Source organism: Protobothrops mucrosquamatus, unplaced genomic scaffold (genome assembly GCF_001527695.2).
Source record: "Protobothrops mucrosquamatus isolate PMUCROS unplaced genomic scaffold, P.Mucros_1.0 scaffold3713, whole genome shotgun sequence".
NCBI lineage: Eukaryota > Metazoa > Chordata > Lepidosauria > Squamata > Viperidae > Protobothrops > Protobothrops mucrosquamatus.
This window is the reverse complement of record NW_015389667.1, coordinates 1-19,878: the sequence shown is the minus strand read 5'-3', so window position 1 is coordinate 19,878 and position 19,878 is coordinate 1. Positions and strand designations below refer to the sequence as shown.

Sequence of the window (19,878 nt, the reverse complement as noted above, 5' to 3'; positions counted from 1 at the left end):
AAGAAGCGATGGATGGAAACCTATCAAAGAGAGATCTGACTCACAGAGAAATTTCCCGACAGTGAGAACAATTAATCAGTGGAACAACTTGCCTCCTGAAGTTGTGAAGATTTTTAAAGAAGAGATTGGACAACCATTTGTTTGAAATGGTAGAGGGTCTCCTGCCTTGGGTTAGACTAGAAGACCTCCAAGGCTCCTTCCATTCCTATGAATCTATGTTCTATATAGCTTTTAAATGGAGCCTCTCACAATTCTGTCACCAATTCATCAAAATGGTTCATTTCTACAATTCTAGGAGCTGCAGGCCTCAAAAGTTAAAGGCACCAGAATGGGACAGGCTATCTTACACACAAGGTAATTCTGTTCTGATGGACAAGGCTCCCATCCGGATGAAGGACTTACTTTGCTTTGTACGGAGACTCATAAGAGGCATTTTTTGATTCCATTCCGTTTTCGTACTCCTTTGCCCTAAAATGAAAAGAAACAGTGGAAAACATCAGTTATGGTAGGGTGCATATAAAGCATATTCTGTGCTGAGTCTTTTGTTCAATTTACCATTTTTATATTCTTCTTTTTCACATTAAAGAGGGAGTAGAAATTAATGGGCTCCTTTGAAACCTTGGTTAATTTGAAAGTAATTCTATCCTGCCAAACCATGTTTGCTACTCCCAATCCTGCTTCAGTTTCATTCATCACATGGCAAAATGTTTGAAGATTTTATAAGCTGCAGCAAGCCCAGCGGTCATACGTACTACTGGAGAGATTTAAAACATTTTAAATATGAAAACAACAAGCTTAGGGCACTCTAGAGACTAACGAATTTATCAATTCATAAACAACTGTAAATTACAGTACTGGATTTAAACTCTAATACCAGATGGCAATTCGCTCATTGTGAGAAAAAAAAATGCTTTAAAAAACTCCCAAGTGAACAATTTGCATCTCATTAACAGTTTGTAACAGCCAATGATGCAACCATACAAGTTTCCCGCGAACAGAAAAGCAATCTATGAATGGCTGATTCACTTTGGGAAAATGTAAACCAGAATTAGGAGCATGAACCAAATGGGGGGGAAAAAATGGGTTTATCTTGGCAACTTGCCACATTGTCTGAGAAAGGGGCAATTTCTTCCTTGGATGGCACTTAATTTTGTTTGAGCCAAAATGGGTATAAAACACACCAGCCCATCAGCAACTTGAAAAATAGCCCTTAACAGGCCTAGCAAAAGTGTGCTGCAGCTGCCAAAAAAGCCAACACAATGCTAGGCTGCATTGATGGAGGAATAGAATCAAGATCACGTGATGTGTTAATACCACTTTACAAGGCCTTGGTAAGGCCACACTTGGAATACAGCATCCAGTTTTGGTCACCACGATGTAAAAAAGATGCTGAGACTCTAGAAAGAGTGCAGAGAAGAGCAACAAAGATGATTAGAGGACTGGAGGCTAAAACATATAAGGAACGGTATGCTGGAATTGGGTATGTCTAGTTTAATGAAGAGAAGGACGAGGGGGGGGTATGATAGCAGTGTTGCAACATCTCAGGGGCTGCCCCAAAGAAGAGGGAGTCAAGCTATGCTCCAAAGCGCCTGAAGGCAGGACAAGAAGCAATGGATGGAAACTAATCAAGGAGAGAAGCAACCTAGAACTAAGGAGAAACTTCCTGACAGTTAGAACAATTAACCAGTGGAACAACCTGCCTCTAGAAGCTGTGAATGCTCCAACACTGGAAGTTTTAAAAAAGAGACTGGACAGCCATTTTTCTGAAATGGCATAGGGTTTCCTGCCTGAGCAGGGGGTTGGACTAGATGACCTCCAAGGTCCCTTCCAACTTTATTATTATTATTATTATTATTATTATTATTATTATTATTATTATTATTATTATTATTAATAATAATAATAATTCAGGCTGGCTGAGGAATTCTGGGAGTTGAAGTCCAAAGGCCTTCACGTTGCCAAAGTTGGACAGCCCTGGCTTAAATGGAGGTTGGCCATCAGCTACTGGAGATCTAAGATTTCCTGGCAAAAGCATATTGGTTCACCAGAATTACCTGTTGGCTCCAATACAGATAGCTCTCGACTTACAACGGTTCATTTAGTGACTGTTCGAAGTTACAAAGGCACTGAGAAAAGTGACTCAGGACCGTTTTTCACCCTTATGGCCATTCAGCACGCCCACGGTCACATGATCGAAATTCAGACGCTGGGCAACTCGGTTCATATTTATGACGGTCGCAGGGTCCCAGGGGGGGGTCATGTGATCCCCTTTTGCGGCCTTCTGTCAAGCAAAGTCAATGGGGGAAGCCAGGTTCACTTAACGACCGTGTTCCTAACTTAACCACTGCAGGGTTTCCTTTAACAACGTTGGCAAGAAATAGGGCAAAATTTGCTGAACAACCGTCTCGCTTATCAACAGAAATCTGGGGCTCAATTTGTAGTGGTAAGTTGAGGACCATCTGACTTGGTAAACAGCCCTTTCAAACAAAAGTTGTAAGGTTTCTTGGCCCAACTCTGAGGAGTTGTAGGTAAGGCTTTTAATCCGTGAATCAAGAACTATCCAGGTTTGATGGCCCTCTTCCTTTGATGTTGTAGAAGGAGGTGTGGGGGGGGGGGGAAAGAACGGCGAATTGCCCCTCTTACGTACTCATTTCCAATGTCAGTTAAGTGTCCCTAAACCAGGGGTAGGTAACCTTGGCTCTTTTATGACTGGTGGACTTCAACTCCCAGAATTCCTGAGCCAGCATGGCTCAGCTTGGAAACCTCTCTCTTTCCCCTCAGCATGGCTGGCTCAGGAATTCTGGGAGTTGAAGTCCACCAGTCATAAAAGAGCCAAGGTTGCCTACCCCTGACCTATACCTTCTCAGACAAGTGACTGTTTAGCCCAGGGGTAGGCAACCTTGGCTCTTTTATGACTGGTGGACTTCAACTCCCAGAATTCCTGAGCCAGCGTGGCTCAGCTTGGAAACCTCTCCCTTTCCCCTCAGCATGGCTGGCTCAGGAATTCTGGGAGTTGGAGTCCACGAGTCATAAAAGAGCCAAGGTGGCCTACCCCTGCTCTAAATGGATGGGGTGTGCTAGACAGACAGACTGACGTGGGCGGCTAAGCAGGGAGACGCTCCGGATACGAAAAGCTTTTAAGGCTGGGATAAAAAGACAGGGGCTTTTCCTAAGAGGAGAAAGGAAGAATTCTGAAGCAGACACGAGGGGCTCAGCCAAACAAGCAGGAAAGTTGAATTTCAAGTTTGTCTCAAGACAGCAAGAAGCTCACTTCTCTGTGTTTGGCAAATATTTATCTCCCTGAATACATCGTGCCCTGGGGATATTTTCTCGCTGGCTTATGTTTTCCATACCCTTCTTGATAACAGCGTTCTGATTCACCCATCACACTGAGTGACAGACATTGTAGGAGGAAGGCGGTGTAACTTCCAGTGCATAAAACCAGAAGAAGTTGTTAGCATAGTTTCCAGCTAACACATTTTATTAAAAGGCACAAGCATTTTTAAGTTTTGGACACTTTTTTTTTAAACCACCCGGATGCTCCTGCTTCACTCTCCTGAGGTAGTAAGACTTGAAATCCAATATTTGTTAAGAACTTGAGGATGGGAAAAAATGGGTTATGCTATGAATCACTTCCTTTTATATTACAAAGTCCTACTGAATGTGGTAAACAAAGCTTTATCAAGTTCAGTATGCTGGAGAGGAAAAAAAAAAAACTCAACTCAATACATGAAACTATCTGGAAAATAAATCTGAACGCAAAATAGTCCATGTCGTAAAGACGCCATTCAAAAAGGGGGAACATCTGCTACCTCGATACACAGCTGTACAATGAAAAGGGCTAAACTCCACAAAAGCACCAGAGAAAGATCTTGGGGGAAAAAAACTGGAACTCGGTTATTATATACGTTGACTGCGGCGAGAATTCTGTACGTGCAAAAATGGAAAAATATGTTAATTCCCACAATGGAAGAACGGATGGAAAAACTGATAGAGCTGGCAGATATGACAAAAATAACTGTTTTAATTAAAGAAAAGAATGCATCCGGTTTTGCTTCTACTTAGAAACAGCTTTTGGACTTTATGTGTGAAACAAAACAAAGAAAAAGGAAACTTTGATTTTAGGTTTTAATGATTAATCTATGTTTATTATAGAAATGGCTATTACTTGCTAAATATGTAAAGTAAAAAGTTGAGGTTATAACTGCATTTTCAGTTTGACTGCACTGAAAAATGTGGCCAAATTCTGTTATGCTGTATGCAAAATTAGGCAAACCTTAATTGCCCGTCAATAATCCAGCACCAATTGCAATATATTTTTCTGTCTTGTCTTCTATTTTTATTTTTTACTATTATTATTGTTTTAATGCTTTTATTTGCAATGATGGCATGTGACCGCAATGAAATTGACTGATTGATTGATTGATTGGGTTTTGAGGTTCAGATTCGGTTTATTATAGAAATGGCTAGCACTTACTAAATGTGTGAAATAAAAAGCTGACGTTGTAAATGTATTTTGTATTTGACTGCGCTGAAAATGGTTGGAAGTCTCTGCTTTTTCCCCTTTCCTTTTTACTTCGCACTCCACTTCTTCTTCCTCCTCTAATTCCCCTTTTATCTTTGTTTCTATTTGTATTTTATATTTCAGGTAGTAATATACCGGTACTCACGACCACTAGGTGAGACAGTTGTTAAGTGAGTTTGGCCCCCTTTTACGAGCTTTCTTGCCACAGTTGTTAATTGAATCACTGCAGTTGTTAAATTAGTAGCACAGTTGTGAAATGAACCTGGCTTCCCCGTTGACTTTGCTTATCAGAAGGTCACAAAAGGGGATCGCGTGACCCCCGGGACCCTGCAACCGTCATAAATGCGAGTCAGTTGCCAAGCGTCAGAATTTTGATCACGTGACCATGGGGATGCCACAACGGTTGTAAGTGTGAAAAACGGTCATAAGCCACTTTTTTCAGCGTCGTCGTCACTTTGCACGGTCGCTAAACCAATTGTTGTAAGTTGAGGACTACCTGTAGAATAAACTTCAACTAAAAAAAAAACATCCCACCCCAAAAAAGCAAAAGGCGGATTCAACAGGACTCTAGTTTCACATGCCGGTATTTTAGCGCTGAGTCTGGATTTCGAATAAGTGGAAGGAATCTAGGAAACCGTTTAAAGCAGGGGTCCACAACCCCCGGTCCGTGGACCGGTACCAGGCCGTGGCATGCCAGCAACCGGTCCGCACAAACAAGCAAAGCTCCCTCCATGGGATGCAGGCAGCACACAAAACCACGCACCCTCCGGTCCACGGAAAAACCTCTCTCCACGGAACCGGTCCCTGGTGCCCCAAATGTTGGGGACCTCTGGTGTAAAGTCTAGGCTGAAGCATGGATGTTCTGCTTTGGGATCCTTCAAACTCTGAAACTATGACAATCCACGACTGCCCCATTTTTTTTTAGTCATTGACAAATGGCAGGTCTGACAACTCACTTTCCCTTTTAAGATATTTCTAACTTTCTTCGTCGTGGCAGGCAACAAAATTGATTAAACCCAGCCTGGGGATTTGACACTCCGGCCGACGAGCTTCTATTTCTTGATTACTATTGATTTTCTTTGATACTTCATTTTAAAAATCAATAGCCGGGAAGAAAAATAGGCCCGGTTTAGACCTACTTAAACCTGCTCTTGTGCTCTGGGAGAGGGCAGAGTTTTGGCAGGGCTCTGGCGTCCAATTAGGAAGAAAGCTCTTAACAGGTGAAAGGCAGGGCTGGATCGATATGCCGTTTTCTTCCTCAATCAGAGAAAGTGGCCGTAAATTAGACTCATCAGTGCTATTTTCAAGATGTTCCTAGAGCAAATAACTTCAAAAGGTTTTTTGCATTTTTTTTTCTCAGAGTTTTACAGCAGCTTTTCTGAAGGGCAAAAATAAATAAATGTAAGCCTTTTCATGCAAAAGACTGTGTGTGTATGTGTGTGTGTCTGTACACAAAAAGACACATATACATTTTTTTATATATATGTATATGTAAATTTAGATTTTGCTGACAAAGAGTTAAAGGGAGACTAGTATAGCTATTTCAAGCTATTTGTCTCTCATCAGCTAGCCATATCCTTCTGAGATTCGAACCTGGGCAGCTTGCATGTTAGGCAGCTGTATTAACCTCTAGGCCACAGGTTCTCCTCACTTCTATATATGTATATATGTGTGTGTTTGTGTATGTGTGTTTCCAAAGCTGATACCTTGAGTTCATCCGCGCCTTCAGCTTCTTGGCTTTCTTTTTTGTCCTCTGCCTGTCTTCTCCGTCTTTTACGGGCTCGGCGGGAGCCGCGCTTTCTACCACAATATCCACGATGTACTTCTTTAAGGACAGGTGTTCCTAGAAGAAGGGGAACACAGAAAAGATGGCACCCCACACTCTTGCTTCGGTTTCTGCACTCTAAAAAGGAGCAGCCTACTATTAAGCAGCCATGGGGTGTTAAAAACTAGTCGGTGTCAGAATATATTTTTGTTCATATGGTGTTTGTCCCTTTAAATTGCCCAAGGGAAGCAACGGAGTCGGCATTAGCTTCCGAGCAGTTCACAAAATCGAATGTGGTCCAGATGGTAGCAGCATTTAGTATTCTCCGTGGATATAGTACAGGTAATCCTCGACTTACAACGGTTTATTCGAAGTTACAATGGCACTGAAAAAGATGATTTAGGACTGTAGGCAAACTCTGCCCACAGCCAGGAGTTCGATCCTGACCAGCTTAAGGTTGACTCCGCCTTCCATCCTTCCGAGGTGGATAAAATGAGGATCCAGATTGTTGGGGGCAAAAATGCTGACTCTGTAAACCGCTTAGAGAGGGCTGTAAAAGTATATAAGTCTAAGGGCTACTGTTATTTTCCTTCCTTCCTTCCTTCCTTCCTTCCTTCCTTCCTTCCTTCCTTCCTTCCTTCCTTCCTTCCTTCCTTCCTTCCCTTCCCTTCCCTTCCCTTCCCTCCCTCTCTTCCTTCCCAGTGGTTAAATGCAGCATTGCAGGCTGACTTTGCCCACAGTCTGGAGTTTGATCCTGACCAGCTCAAGGTTGACTCAGCCTTCCATCTGAGGTTGGTAAAATGAAGACCCAGATTGTTGGGGGGAAATATGCTGACTCTGTAAACCGCTTAGAGAGGGCTGAAAAAGCAATGTGAAGCAGTATATAAGTCTAAGTACTATTGCAATCAAAGCTTAGATTCTAATGTGCACATCAAGGGTGATTCAATTCCCCTCCACTAAGCTAAGCTTTATCAACCAGCCAAGCCAAGCAGAGAGGGGGTGTGTCCTCAAATACACCCCCATTCTACATCTGAATACCAACATCCTGAATTAGGCGCCAGAGAGGAATGGAAGAAGCTCCAGAAAAGTCTCCCATCTCCAATCCCTATTCTGCTAACAGTTGTAAGGCCATTGTTTGGCCGTTTGCCGTGCTGGCTTTAAGTGGACAGCCCCTCCATCATCCAGCAAGCTGCCGCTGGCTTATGGCCAGCGATGCTCGGTACCCATCAGCCAAGCGCTTCTCCAGTTCCTAAAGCTGTCACTTTGCATTAATCTTGGGTGGAACCGATCCCTGTCTATTTTTTTTCCCCAACTAGCAAAAAAAGGAATGCGGGATTACAGGTGGTCCTCAACTTACGACCACAATGGGGCCCAAAATGTATGTGGTTGAGGAATTTGGGAAGTGAGTTTTGTCCCATTTTATGACCTTTCTTGCCACAGCTGTTAAGTGAATCACTTAGTAACCTGGCTGTTAAGCGAATTTGGCTTCCCCATTGACTTTGCTCGACAGAAGGTCGCAAAAGGGGATCACGTGACCCCAAGACACTGCGACCGTCGTAAATGTGAACCAGTTGCTAAGCGTCTGAATTTTGATCACGTGATCACGGGCATACTAAGAGTGAAAAACGATATCCCTTTCTTCAGTACCGTTTTAACTTTGAACAGTCACCAAGCGAAGCAAGCTGTTGTAAATGAAGGACTGCCTCTAAATCTATGTGTTCGTTTTAATCTAGGAAATGATCAGAATTTGACCTTTCAGAAATAATAATAATAATAATAATAGCTAGAAAAAATAACAAAATAGCGTGATTTGCAAATTGAAGTTGAGCGATTGTGGAGGAAGAAATCAATGTTTGTACCAACAGTAATAGGAGTCCTTGCAGCAATACCCAAAGGGCTGTCTAGAAACATGGAAATGTTAAACTTACTAGACCTGAATATTCTGACTTTGAAAAAAAACAAACCCCACCTTACTCAGAACTGGCTATATACTCAGACATTACCTTAACAGCTCTTAGATCCTTGGTTAGGATTTAAACTGTTAGGTTTTTACCAGTCCCAGACTGTGAATTGAATTGAAGATGATGATGGTGATGATGATAATAATAATAGTGGAAGAAATAATAATAATAATAATAATAATAATAATAATAATAGATGATGATGATGATGATGATGAAGAAGAAGAAGAAGAAATCAGTGGTTGTACCAATAGTAACAGGAGCCCTTGGGAGCAATACGCAATAGAGGCATGGAAATTTTGAACTTATTAGACCTGAATATTCTTTGCGGAAAACCACGTTACTCCTCGGAACTCAGACGTTACCTTAACAGCTCTTAGGTCCTTGGTTAGGACTTGAACTGTTAAGTTTTTAACCAGTCCCAGACTGTGAATAGAACTGAAGATTAAATCTTAAATAATAATCAGCCCCCACCCCCACGGATTTGGATTCTACACTGTGATCTTTGTCAATAGGATTTTCCGAATGATCAAGACAAGTTTTGTGGTTCAGAATGGAAACCCTGTCTGGAATTGACCTCTCCAAAGGAGTTATTTCGCCTGTGTGGCAAGCAGCTCTTACCCATTCTGGGCTTAAAACAAAAATGTGTCAAAGATCAAGTGTATGTTATCTGAAGTGTCAAGTGCAGGGGGCTAAAGGTGAAATTTCATTAGGTCAGAGGTAGTATAAATAAAAATCTTATACATCAGAGAAGAAGGGTCATTTAATATGAAGGCATCAGAGGTGAAAAGCAATAACTTTAAGTAGGAATAGTGCATTCACCTAGAGGTGCCTTCATTGATTAAAAATAAAATGGGAAACAGAGAGAAGTAAAACTCAGCTGACTCGGCCACATTATTTATTCCTGTATTTTGAAATTGTACTCCTAAGTACACAAAGCATAAATGTTGCTGTTCTAGAGGGATATAAATTTTGCCCAGAGCTGTACATAGCAAGAAAGAGCAAATTATATTAAAATTTATCATAATACTTGGCTGACATATGTGATTAAACCAAATTAACAAACCATGGAGTACTTCCAGACTCCAAGCAAAATGAGGCACGTTCAGAAAGGCACTGAGCTCTTAGGAGAGTTGAAGAAAGACATGTTTCTGTTAAATATGTCCGGCAAAGAAAGAGGGATCTTGAACACAGGGCTGGAGAAAAAGAGTTGGTCCATAAAAGAAAGTTTCTTTCAGGACTTCCTTAGGAATACCTAAGCCAGGGGTAGGCAACCTTGGCTCTTTTATGACTCGTGAACTTCAACTCCCAGAATTCCTGAGCCAGCATAGCTGGCTCAGGAATTCTGGGAGTTGAAGTCCACAAGTCATAAAAGAGCCAAGGTTGCCTACACCTGACCTAAGCCTCAATGGATCACGTCAAAAGACCCATTGACCAAAACACCCATTGATGAATGAATCACCAGGACGTTGATACAATCCGCCACACCAATCCCAAAGAAAGAACAGCAAAGCCGAGTGTAGTAGCATCCTCTAAAAAGCCACATTTCCAAAAAGTTCACAAAAGTCAGCTCCAGTTTTTCTGACCAGTTTAAGTCCCACTGCAGCCAGAAACTGGTATCTCTCCATCTTCTTGCTCTGAGTAGGACAAGGTAGTCTCAGTGGAGTTGTCTCCCGCAAATGCTTCTAATCTTCTGGCTGGCCCTCTAGACTTATATCTCCAAATCCTCCAATTAATGTATGTTGTTATATTAAGTCTCAAGCTCTGACTCAGTGTTTCTCAACCTGGACAACTTTAAGATGTGTGGACTTCAACTCCCACAATTCTGGGAGAATTGCTGGCTGGGGAATTCTGGGAGTTGAAGTCCACACATCTTAAAGTTGTCCAGGTTGAGAAACACTGGGTCAGAGCTTGAGACTTAATATAACAACATACATCAATTGGAGGATTCAAATGAATCTAATTCAAATTCAAATTAATCTAATTCAAATCTAATCTGCTGCCTTCTACACTGTGCTGGATTATAAATCCCTCAGATTCTTCAGCAATTGGATCAAGGCTCTGCCAACCTAACAGCCATTTCCTGTTGGATAATAACATTGGGGTGGGAAAGGAGAAAAGACTTACCACTTCTTCATCGGAAAGTTCCCGGCCTTGGATGCTGCTGTTCTCCCTCACGGCGTGTTGATGCTTTTTCCCCTTAATGTGGCTAAAGAGATACACCTCCGAGGAAATCTGGAAAGGGTGCGACATTTGCTCAGTTCATTTGTGCCAAAACCTGGCAAAGCCCACCCAACATATCCTGGCTAGTTCAGCTGTTACAGGGGACAAGATCAATGGAGCAGGCTGGCAAAGAGGAGATGATTCTCCACTGTCTTTCCTCCAGGCCAGATGTTGAAGCATCCCTTCCCAATTTGCACCCTTCAGACCGGAGGAAGCTTCTTGGATGAGAAGTGAAATGTTTTCAAAAGAAAAAAAACACAAGAAAGTCCACTTGCATTTGGGAAAACCATGGTTGATGGAGAATCTCCATAGATATCCAGTCAACCCAGCCCAATTAGCAAAGCTCAAGACCTGACACATCTGGACGGTGCAAACTGGGAAAGGATGCCCCAACATCTGGCTCAGGGAAAAGCAGTGAGAAGTTTCTTCTCCTCTGCAAAAATGCCTTGTCTCTGCAAGGAAGGAATGGCAGGGCTGAGCTACTCTTCCCTCTAGGGATCCTCATCTCAAAGGCAATCTCCGGGCACAGCTAAGGCGGTCTCGAATGGCAGAGACACACTCTTATCTCAAGAGGCTAGTAAGAGGAGAGTCCTACCAAAACGTTACAGAGTGAACACTGCTTCTTGCGCTCGTAGGGTGTGAGTTTGGGCGCATAGTCTGTGTTGGCGTGTCTCCCGCTGCTCAATTCGGCCGCTTTTTCTTTCCTCTGTTCTATCTGCTCCATGTGCCTCCGGATGCTCTCATCGTGCTGCGTGTGATCAAAAGAGAAAGATTAAGATTTCTAGGCTGCTGGTTCTCAACCTTTACTTCACTAAGGACCCTCTTTAGCTACCTTTTGTGGCCACGGACCCCCAAGACAACTCAAGGTTTAAATCATAGCTTTTCTTCAAGCCCTTGCAGACCCCTTGTGATGACACTGCACCCTCCCTAGGAGTCCGCGGACCACAGGTTGAGAACTACTGGTCTATGCCTTTCTGGAGATGTATTTCTAGCCCATACCTTCAACTGGATCTTCTTCTGGAGCTCCTCCATGGCTTCTTGCTGGGCTGCAGTGAGAGCAGCTAATCTCTCTTCCCGATCTCTATGCAAAGAGCAGAGACGTTGAAAAATTAAGGCACGCGATTGGATCCACGCCTTTTCAAGAAATAGCAAAATCCCTCCATTCATACAGTAGATCCAAGATACTCCAAATGGGTGTCTCTATTTTCTAGGGTAAAACTCATTAAATGAATGTAGCATTTGTACATTCCGTTTGCAAACATTTCTCAATCGTGGCAAGTTTAAGATGGGTGGACTTCGACTCCCAGAATTCCTCAGCTTCCGGGAATTGAAGTCCATGCATCTTAAAGTTGGCGAGGTTGAAAAACACTGACCGAAACTCTTGGGTTAAAATTAAATAAAAACTGGAAGTGGTTCACAACGGCTACCTGGCCCGTTCCCGAGCGGCATCTTCCCGGGCTTTCTCCTTCTCCTGCCTCTGCTGCTCAATCCGAGCTTCTTGTTCTTTCCTCTTCGTTAGCAACTCTTCCACCCGTGCCTGACGCTCCGCTTCCAAAGCTCTCTTCCGTTCCTAGGGAGCAAACAATTCCCTTGTTAAATATGGAAATGCTAAATGGTTTGCACAATGATAGAAAGGACAGAAGGTTTGGGATGGATGGATGGAGATAGCTACAAAATGGATGGATATAGATAGACTGGATGGATGGATGGATGGATAATGGATGGATATAGATAGACAATGGATGGATGGATGGAGATAGCTAGAAAGTGGATGGATATAGATAGACTGGATGACTGGATGGATGGATGGGTAGATAATGGATGGATATAGATAGACAATGGATGGATGGATGGATGGATGGATGGATAGATGATAGATGGATGGATGGATGGATGGAGATAGCTAGAAAGTGGATGGATATAGATAGACTGGATGACTGGATGGATGGATGGATGGATGGATGGATGGGTAGATAATGGATGGATATAGATAGACAATGGATGGATGGATGGATGGATGGATGGATGGNAACCTTTTAGAGACCGAGTGCCCAAACCGCAACCCAAAACCCACTTATTTATTGCAAAGTGCCAAGGCCGCATCAGCATTGTGGTTCCCTCAGGGAGGGCAGGGTGTGTGGCCCACTGGGTGGGCGTGGCCAGAGTGGTCACAGCAGACTGGGTGGGTGTGGCCAGGTAGGCGTGGCCACCTCGATACTGTAACATCTTTACTCGAGCTTGCTAGCCGGCCATTTTGCCTGCTTTGTGCTGGGCGGGGCTGCTGCTTCGGGCGGTGGCAGCCTAATGGACCTGCACGAGTTGCTACTGGCTGCAGTGTGCGTGCCCACAGAGAGGGCTCTGAGTGCCACCTCTGGCACGCGTGCCATAGGTTCGCCACCACTGATATAGATAGACAATGGATGGATGGATGGATAATAGATGGATGGGTGGAGATAGCTAGAAAAATGATGGATATAGATAGACTGGATGGATGGATAGCTAGATAATGGATGGATGGGTGGGTGGATGGATGGAGATAGCTAGAAAATTGATGGATATAGATAGGCAATGAATGGATGAATGGACAGACAGATGATAGATAGGTACTGTAGATAGTAGGTAGACAGACAGACAGATAGACAGACAGACAGACAGATAATATCACCATGTTGAGTTAGTTCCATGCAGGCTAACTCATTCTTGGGCATGGACACTTAAGAGCAAATCTCTTTTCTGCTATTTCTATATGATTCAGAGCTCAGTAGCACTTTAGAGTCAGGAGAAAACAAGAAAGTGAAGGAAAAGGAAGAGAAGGGAGGGGAGGGGAAGACAGGCTACCCCAATAGTGTTCCAAAGAAGGACACCAGTAAGGCAAAGAAATAAAACCATTAAAATCGCCTCTCTTCTTTGTTACTGGCTTCTAGCCTTTGTGACGTTCAGTGGTACCTGGACAGCTTCATCGCGGGCTTGCTTCTCTTCCTGCCTTCGTTGGCGCTCTTCCTGCAATTCATTCAGTCTTTGCTCGTATTCTTTCAGCTTGGACAAAACATCGTGGCGCTTATTCTGGGCTTCCAAGGTGTTTATGAATGCAATTTCATTCACCTGCCAAAGATGGAATGGGAACCCCGATGAAAAATCGGATCGGTGCAAAATAAAACACCAAACACTTTAGACATTTATACATCCATCGGTTGTGAGAAATGGACTAATTTGGTGAACTTAAGTGTGACCGGCTGGGGAATTCTGGGAGTTGAAGTCCACCCATCTTAAAGTTGCCAAGGTTGGGAAACGCTGTCCTAAGCGAAGGAAAGATTTGTGGGGTTCTTTGATGCTCTCTGAACGTGGCTGTTTTCTTGCAGACGTTTCATTACCCAACTAGGTAACATCAGAGAAAACTGATATGGGAATGTATGGAAAGATCTCTGAATCTGGAGCCCCAGGACAGACCCCCCTGGTCGGTCTCCAAGCAGGGAAGTGTGTTCAAGTCCTCCACCACATCATCACATCAAAGTGATTTGTGCAATGTGCTTCCTGTTTGTGCAAAAGGTGCCCTAACTGGATTTCTGAGGATCCTCCCTCTTGAGAATGAATTCACTAAGCCTGGGACGGAGAAAGACCATCCCAAAGCAACGGTCTACTCTCTCTCCCTCTTTAAAAAGTCTCTTCAGTTGTACCATATTCCACTCCCCGTTTATCTTTCTTACTCAGCTCTTGCTCCCTAATCCAAAGAAAGACACGATATACTTCTGTCCTGAGTTGAATATTAGATGCAGAGGCTAAACGGCCTCTTTTGACACTATGATTTTAGTGCTTCTCCTCTCACCATTTACAGCCGTGTCAAACATCCCCAGACGAGTCCAACTTTCCGCTTGGAACACATTTGCAGAGTGAATTTTTGCAGTTCACTGAGCGGGTGGCGGTGGGAGGGGGGGGGCAAGGAAAAGAGGAACAGCTGCGAAAGTCCCAGCCTTCTTTCTCTTTGCCCCCCCTCCTCCCCACCAGTAGCTCTGACCCAATTAGCCGTGATCTTGGGGTGCAAAAGGGCTGGGGATCTCGCCCTGCTGAACCGATTGCAGTGCTTTAGCACATCTGCTAAAGTGGGAATTATGACAAGTTGGGTTGTTAATCTGATTGCCGTGGGTCACCCGGGATTAAGGAGACCAGGGCCCGCAGGTAAAAGACATGACAGCAGCTCTAAGGGAAGGGCAGAAGCAGCCAGCAGCTAATGGACTTAGCCAACTGTGCTGTCTTAAGGGCTTGCAAAGCATTAAAAACATGGCTCTTCAAAAATAGCATCCGGTGTGTACACACGCAGAGACCCTTGAAATTCTCCATGCACCGTGAAAATGAAAAGCAGCCCTCACCGTAGTACAACAATCTTGCCTACAAATCAACTCCCTACATCAGGGGTCTGCAACCTTGACAACTTTAAGACTTGTGGACTTCAGCTCCCAGAATTCCTCAGCCAGCTATGCTGGCTGAGGAATTCTGGGAGCTGAAGTCCACAAGTCTTAAAGTTGTTAAGGTTGCAGACCCCTGCTCTACATCACCGTAGTGGAAATCAAATTTATAGGATGGCTCTGCCTACATATTATCAAACTGACACAGGACAGCACATAAAAAAAAAAAAGGGAGTTCTGAGTTAAAATGCCAAACCAAGCAAACAGCACTTCGGAACAAAAGTTCATCTCTCTAACAACTTTTCCGTCAAATCTAAGTGGCTGCGCTTATCTCAGTTTATTTCACTTGAAAATAATGTGCAGGTTGTCTTCAAGGAACTGAACCTAGCGATAAAACGCGACACAGTGAGAACTGTGCCTGTGGTGGAAACAGTTCACCGGCGGAAAGTCAGGCGTCAACATCCAGCAACTGAAAACCACACTTGGCCTTCAAGGTCTTCTTGAAAGCTTCAGAAGAAGGACCTTGATGGTTCCATCTCACTGTTTTGAGGTAACTTTGAAGACAAATAGCTTCAAAAAAGACAAACAGGCCTTCAGACTGAGGACCACTGTATTATTGCAATTCTGAAATAGAGAATGTACCCTAGTGACTGGACTGAAAGGAAGACACCTAATGCAATTTTAGTAGACCGGGGGTACACAAATTTGGACCAAAGATATATTATGATTTCTATTGCCAGGTTCTGGACTAACTTGTAATTAGGATCATATCCATAAAATGCAACAAGAGTCTGATCTGAGTGATCTTACCTTAGCTTCTTCCTCTTGGGCTTTTTTGACAATCGCTTGCAACTGCACTTCACGTTTAAACTCTGCGTGGAGCAATTTTTCCTCCATCATCCTTCGTCTCTGATCCAACAATTCTTCTTTCCATTTTTTCACATCTTTTTCCTGCAGAGGAGAATGAAGAGTCAAACAAGCCCCCAACCGTTGTGGTTTCTTTCACTGTGCCACTAATATTGTTCGTGGTCGTAGCGATCGTAATACGATACGGTATTATGATCCCAACTTTGGGTCCTGGTTTCAGGATTGGGACATTAAAAAAAGGAGCCCTAGCAAAATTTACCCTTTCCATTAATTTCTGAAGCTTTAGAGTTTTCTCCTCGCGGAGCTTCTCTCTCAGCTGCTGAGCCTTCTTCTGCTTCTCTTCGTGCTTCTTCTTCGATTCTGCAATTGTCCTTGGAAAGAAAAGACACGGAAAACTGAGCAGCGGAAGAACAACGCAGAAGCAGCTGAAAGCTACAGAACGCTGTATAAACATTAGAGCAGTGGTGGCGAACGTATGGCACGAGTGCCAGAGGCGGCACTCGGAGCCCTCTCTGTGGGCACACGTGCTGTTGCCCCAGCCCCGCCTCCCCCCATGGCCCCCTCCACACCAGCAGCCGCCCCGGAGGAGAGTCGCCCCCAGGCACGGCCTGCCTGGAGTAGCGCAGCCAAGGACATGGCAGCTGGGCAGTGGGGACAAGACTCCGCCCTTGCGCCCCGTCGCAAAGAGATGATGCTGCGGGGCATGGGTGGAGGGCATGGCTGCCATGGCGCTACTGGGCCGCCATGGCGATCTGCGGCGGGCTGTGGAGGTGGCGGGTGGCCCTGTGGGTGGGTGGGGGCGGGGCAGGGATGGAGCAGGGGTGGGGCGGTGCAGGGGTGGGGCAGTTTTTGGGCACTCAGTGTCTAAAAGGTTCGCCATCACTGCATTAGAGGTTTAAAAACAGAGTTAGAGCTTGGAGAGTTTCACAGACATCAATGTCTCATTTAGAAGATTCCCCGCTCAATCTTCATTTACAGGGCACAATATAGTGTACCTGTGTAGTTGTACATGATTGTGATAATAAGAATCACTGCTAAGATTGTTCAGGCATAGGCCATGGAAAATCTTCTGTTACACAAGAAGACTAGAGTTCCCTCCAGACATTTTGGATTCCAAGACTCAGCAGCTCAATCAATATGCAGTCCAAAATATCTGAAGGTCTTACAATATCTAAAGGTCTTCTTCAAGTCAAGCTCAACTCCTAGGGACATCATACAGGCATCCGTGTGGTTCTTCTTGACAGTAATACCAAAGTGGCTATCCACTTCCTTATGCTGGGATTCTATTTCACCTTCTCAGTCTAAGCTANATTCCAAGACTCAGCAGCTCAATCAATATGCAGTCCAAAATATCTGAAGGTCTTACAATATCTAAAGGTCTTCTTCAAGTCAAGCTCAACTCCTAGGGACATCATACAGGCATCCGTGTGGTTCTTCTTGACAGTAATACCAAAGTGGCTATCCACTTCCTTATGCTGGGATTCTATTTCACCTTCTCAGTCTAAGCTACAATTTCCTTATGGTTTCCCAACCTGGTACTAACCAGGACAATCCCTGATCAGCTTCAATCTCGATCAAGGATGGTCGGGGACTGCCAACTCTTGAGACAACACATCTCTGCTGGCTACAGGTATAGTCCGTGGTCTTTTGTAGGCAGTGATACAGAAGTGCTCTCCCACTGTCTTCTGGGATATTTTGGGGGGAAGGCTTTCTAATCTAAATACAGGCTTGGAATTTCCTAGCGAGAAATTCTGAATGTGCCCGAATTGGCATAAAGTTCCCTATCTTTGAATGATCAGTATTATTACTCATGCAGAATCCGATTCAGGGTTTTTCCCGAATGATGGAATCAAAAAGTTGAAAAAGTAAAGACCTCTTGCGGGAGGGAGAAGACAGTTTCTCGTGCATGTGGATTCCGTGGCCCGGTGGGCGAGCGGGTTCTTCTTCCACGATGTCGCCCCAGGAATTATTTTGGCGCCACGATTCACGAGCTGCGAAAAAGCAGAGGATCAGTTTTGGAAGCTGAAGCTGATCCAGGGGCCGGATAGCTGGCCATCATTGCCCGGCGGGTGGTGGTGGTGAAGAGCACAGGGCTCTCCAATGAACTGGAAATGGGTCCTCTTAACGAGAATGGCCTTAGCTCGGGTCGAGAAAAGAGGCTGTACCTTCGTAATCCGCCAGGACGTCATTCCAATCCATGGAAATGCCGCAGAATGATATGCTGCCCAGGCTGGCCTGAAAATCCAGAATGCAAAAAGAGAATTTCAGAGGCTCTCTAACAATGTACAGGTGGCCCTCGACTTATAACAGTTCATTTAGTGACCACTCAGAGTTATAACGGCACTGGAAAAAGTGACTTACGACTGTTTTTCACACTTATGACCATTGCAGCATCCCCCCCGTGGTCACGTGATCAAAATTCAGATGCTTGGCAACTGATTCACTTTTATGACGGTCCTGGGCTCATATGATCCCCTTTTGCAACCTCACAAACAAAGTCAATGGGGAAGCCAGATTGGCTTAATGACTGTGCTACTAACTTAGCAACTGCAATGGTTCAACAATTGCGAGGAGAAAGATCGTAAAATGGGGGCAAAACTCGCTTAACAAATGTCTCGCTTAGCAGCAGAAATCTGGGGCTGAATTGTGGCTGTACGTGGAGGACCCCCTGTAGAAGGAATTCCCCTTCATCTTGTTCCTTCCCACTTTCTGCACATCAGAACAACAGCTGTGACAGGTGACCACAATCGGGACTGGGATTTCTGTCCTAAGTCAAGTCAGACTCAGTTTACGACAATTTTAATGTCTGCGATTAAGCTAATCACCTCGCTGCGAAGCAAATGGTGCAATTGTTAAGTGAACCCAGTTTCCTCCAAGAGGTGATTATTTTTTTGTGGGAAATTGGCAAAAAGAAGGTGGCAGATCCTGCAATCACATGACTGCAGGATGCAGCGACCGGCCGTGAAAGCTGGCTAGTTGCCAAATGCGTGAATTGCAATCTCTTGACTTGGTGGGAAGGTTTTAAGTGTGAGTGCAGGTCGTTAAGTCACTTTTTCTGAGGCTGTTGTAACTTCGAACTGTCGTTAAATGGTCCTGAGTTTGAGGATTACCTGTTAGCGGGGATCTTAACCTATGTTCTGGCTTGTTTATTAATCACAATTACGCCCTACTTTTGAAAAGGCAGGGAATTGGGCAAAAGGGCCATCTGCTGCTGCTCTTTCGCTGAAAACAAACCAGGGTTTGTCCTCAATCTCCAGTTTCTGAGGCTCCTTGTTCTTCTCCCAAAAGTTCCCGGCTCCCTGCAAATCTCAAGAGCGTCGCATGAATTCTCTAACTGGGAAACGAGCAGTTAATTTCTACATAGTTCCAAAAAAAAAAAAAAAAAAAAGGAAACCTCACAATTCAGAATACTTTTGTATATTTTTCCTGGCTCTGCGATTACAGAGGGAGGGCCCAGCTATTCTTCAATGTCAAGAAGTATATAAAAGCCCAGCGTCCGACCTGGGCTCGAAAAAAAGAGCCGTTCCATCAATGTCAGTTTCCCCCCATCCAGCTGAAAACTCACAGAGAAGTCGCTGTCGTTGTCCGTTTCCAGGTTGATGTCGGTGTTCTCCTCCGCCTCGATCTCCCTCGTCAGCTGCTCCTCCTCGGCGATCGCGCTCGCAATGGCCTCCTCGTTGGCTTTCTCCAAGCGATCCGCCAGCTCCTCCTTTTTGGCGAGCACCTCGGCCATGGACTGCAAAAGGGGAACGGAGATCAGAAAAACTGACTGGGGACTCGGAAAAACACCTGCCCAGGTAGGCATCACTGTTACCGCCTGAATTTTATGCTTGGGGACTCAGTGAAAGAATTAGGTGGGTCCTTGACTTATAAATAATAATAATAATAATAATAATAATAATAATAATAATAATAATAATAATAATAATAATAATAATAATAATAATAATAATAATAATAATAAGTAGTAGTAGTAGTAGTAGTAGTAGTAGTAGTAGTAGTCGAAGAAGAAGAAGAAGAAGAAGAAGAAGAAGAAGAAGAAGAAGAAGAAGAAGAAGAAGAAGAAGAAGAAGAAGAAGAAGAAGAAGAAGAAGAAGAAGAAGAAGAAGAAGAAGAAGAAGAAGAAGAAGAAGAAGT

The 19,878-nt window shown here is 44.1% G+C and overlaps 1 protein-coding gene across 1 annotated transcript in view; it reads right to left on the bottom strand.

The window, feature by feature from the left end:
* LOC107298101 (S phase cyclin A-associated protein in the endoplasmic reticulum) overlaps positions 1–19,477 on the bottom strand; it is a gene marked incomplete at its 5' end in the record, with an annotated part of 69,458 nt that extends 49,981 nt beyond the window's left edge. Inside the window, 12 exons of the mRNA XM_015827463.1 lie at positions 403–468; positions 6,232–6,368; positions 10,379–10,486; positions 11,070–11,222; positions 11,474–11,555; positions 11,902–12,044; positions 13,421–13,576; positions 15,685–15,825; positions 16,001–16,112; positions 17,615–17,732; positions 17,907–17,976; positions 19,307–19,477. Of these exons, the coding sequence (XP_015682949.1) occupies positions 403–468; positions 6,232–6,368; positions 10,379–10,486; positions 11,070–11,222; positions 11,474–11,555; positions 11,902–12,044; positions 13,421–13,576; positions 15,685–15,825; positions 16,001–16,112; positions 17,615–17,732; positions 17,907–17,976; positions 19,307–19,477 (1,457 nt within the window). The remainder of the gene's footprint in view (positions 1–402; positions 469–6,231; positions 6,369–10,378; positions 10,487–11,069; positions 11,223–11,473; positions 11,556–11,901; positions 12,045–13,420; positions 13,577–15,684; positions 15,826–16,000; positions 16,113–17,614; positions 17,733–17,906; positions 17,977–19,306) is intronic.
* Between the last annotated feature and the right edge of the window lie 401 nt (positions 19,478–19,878).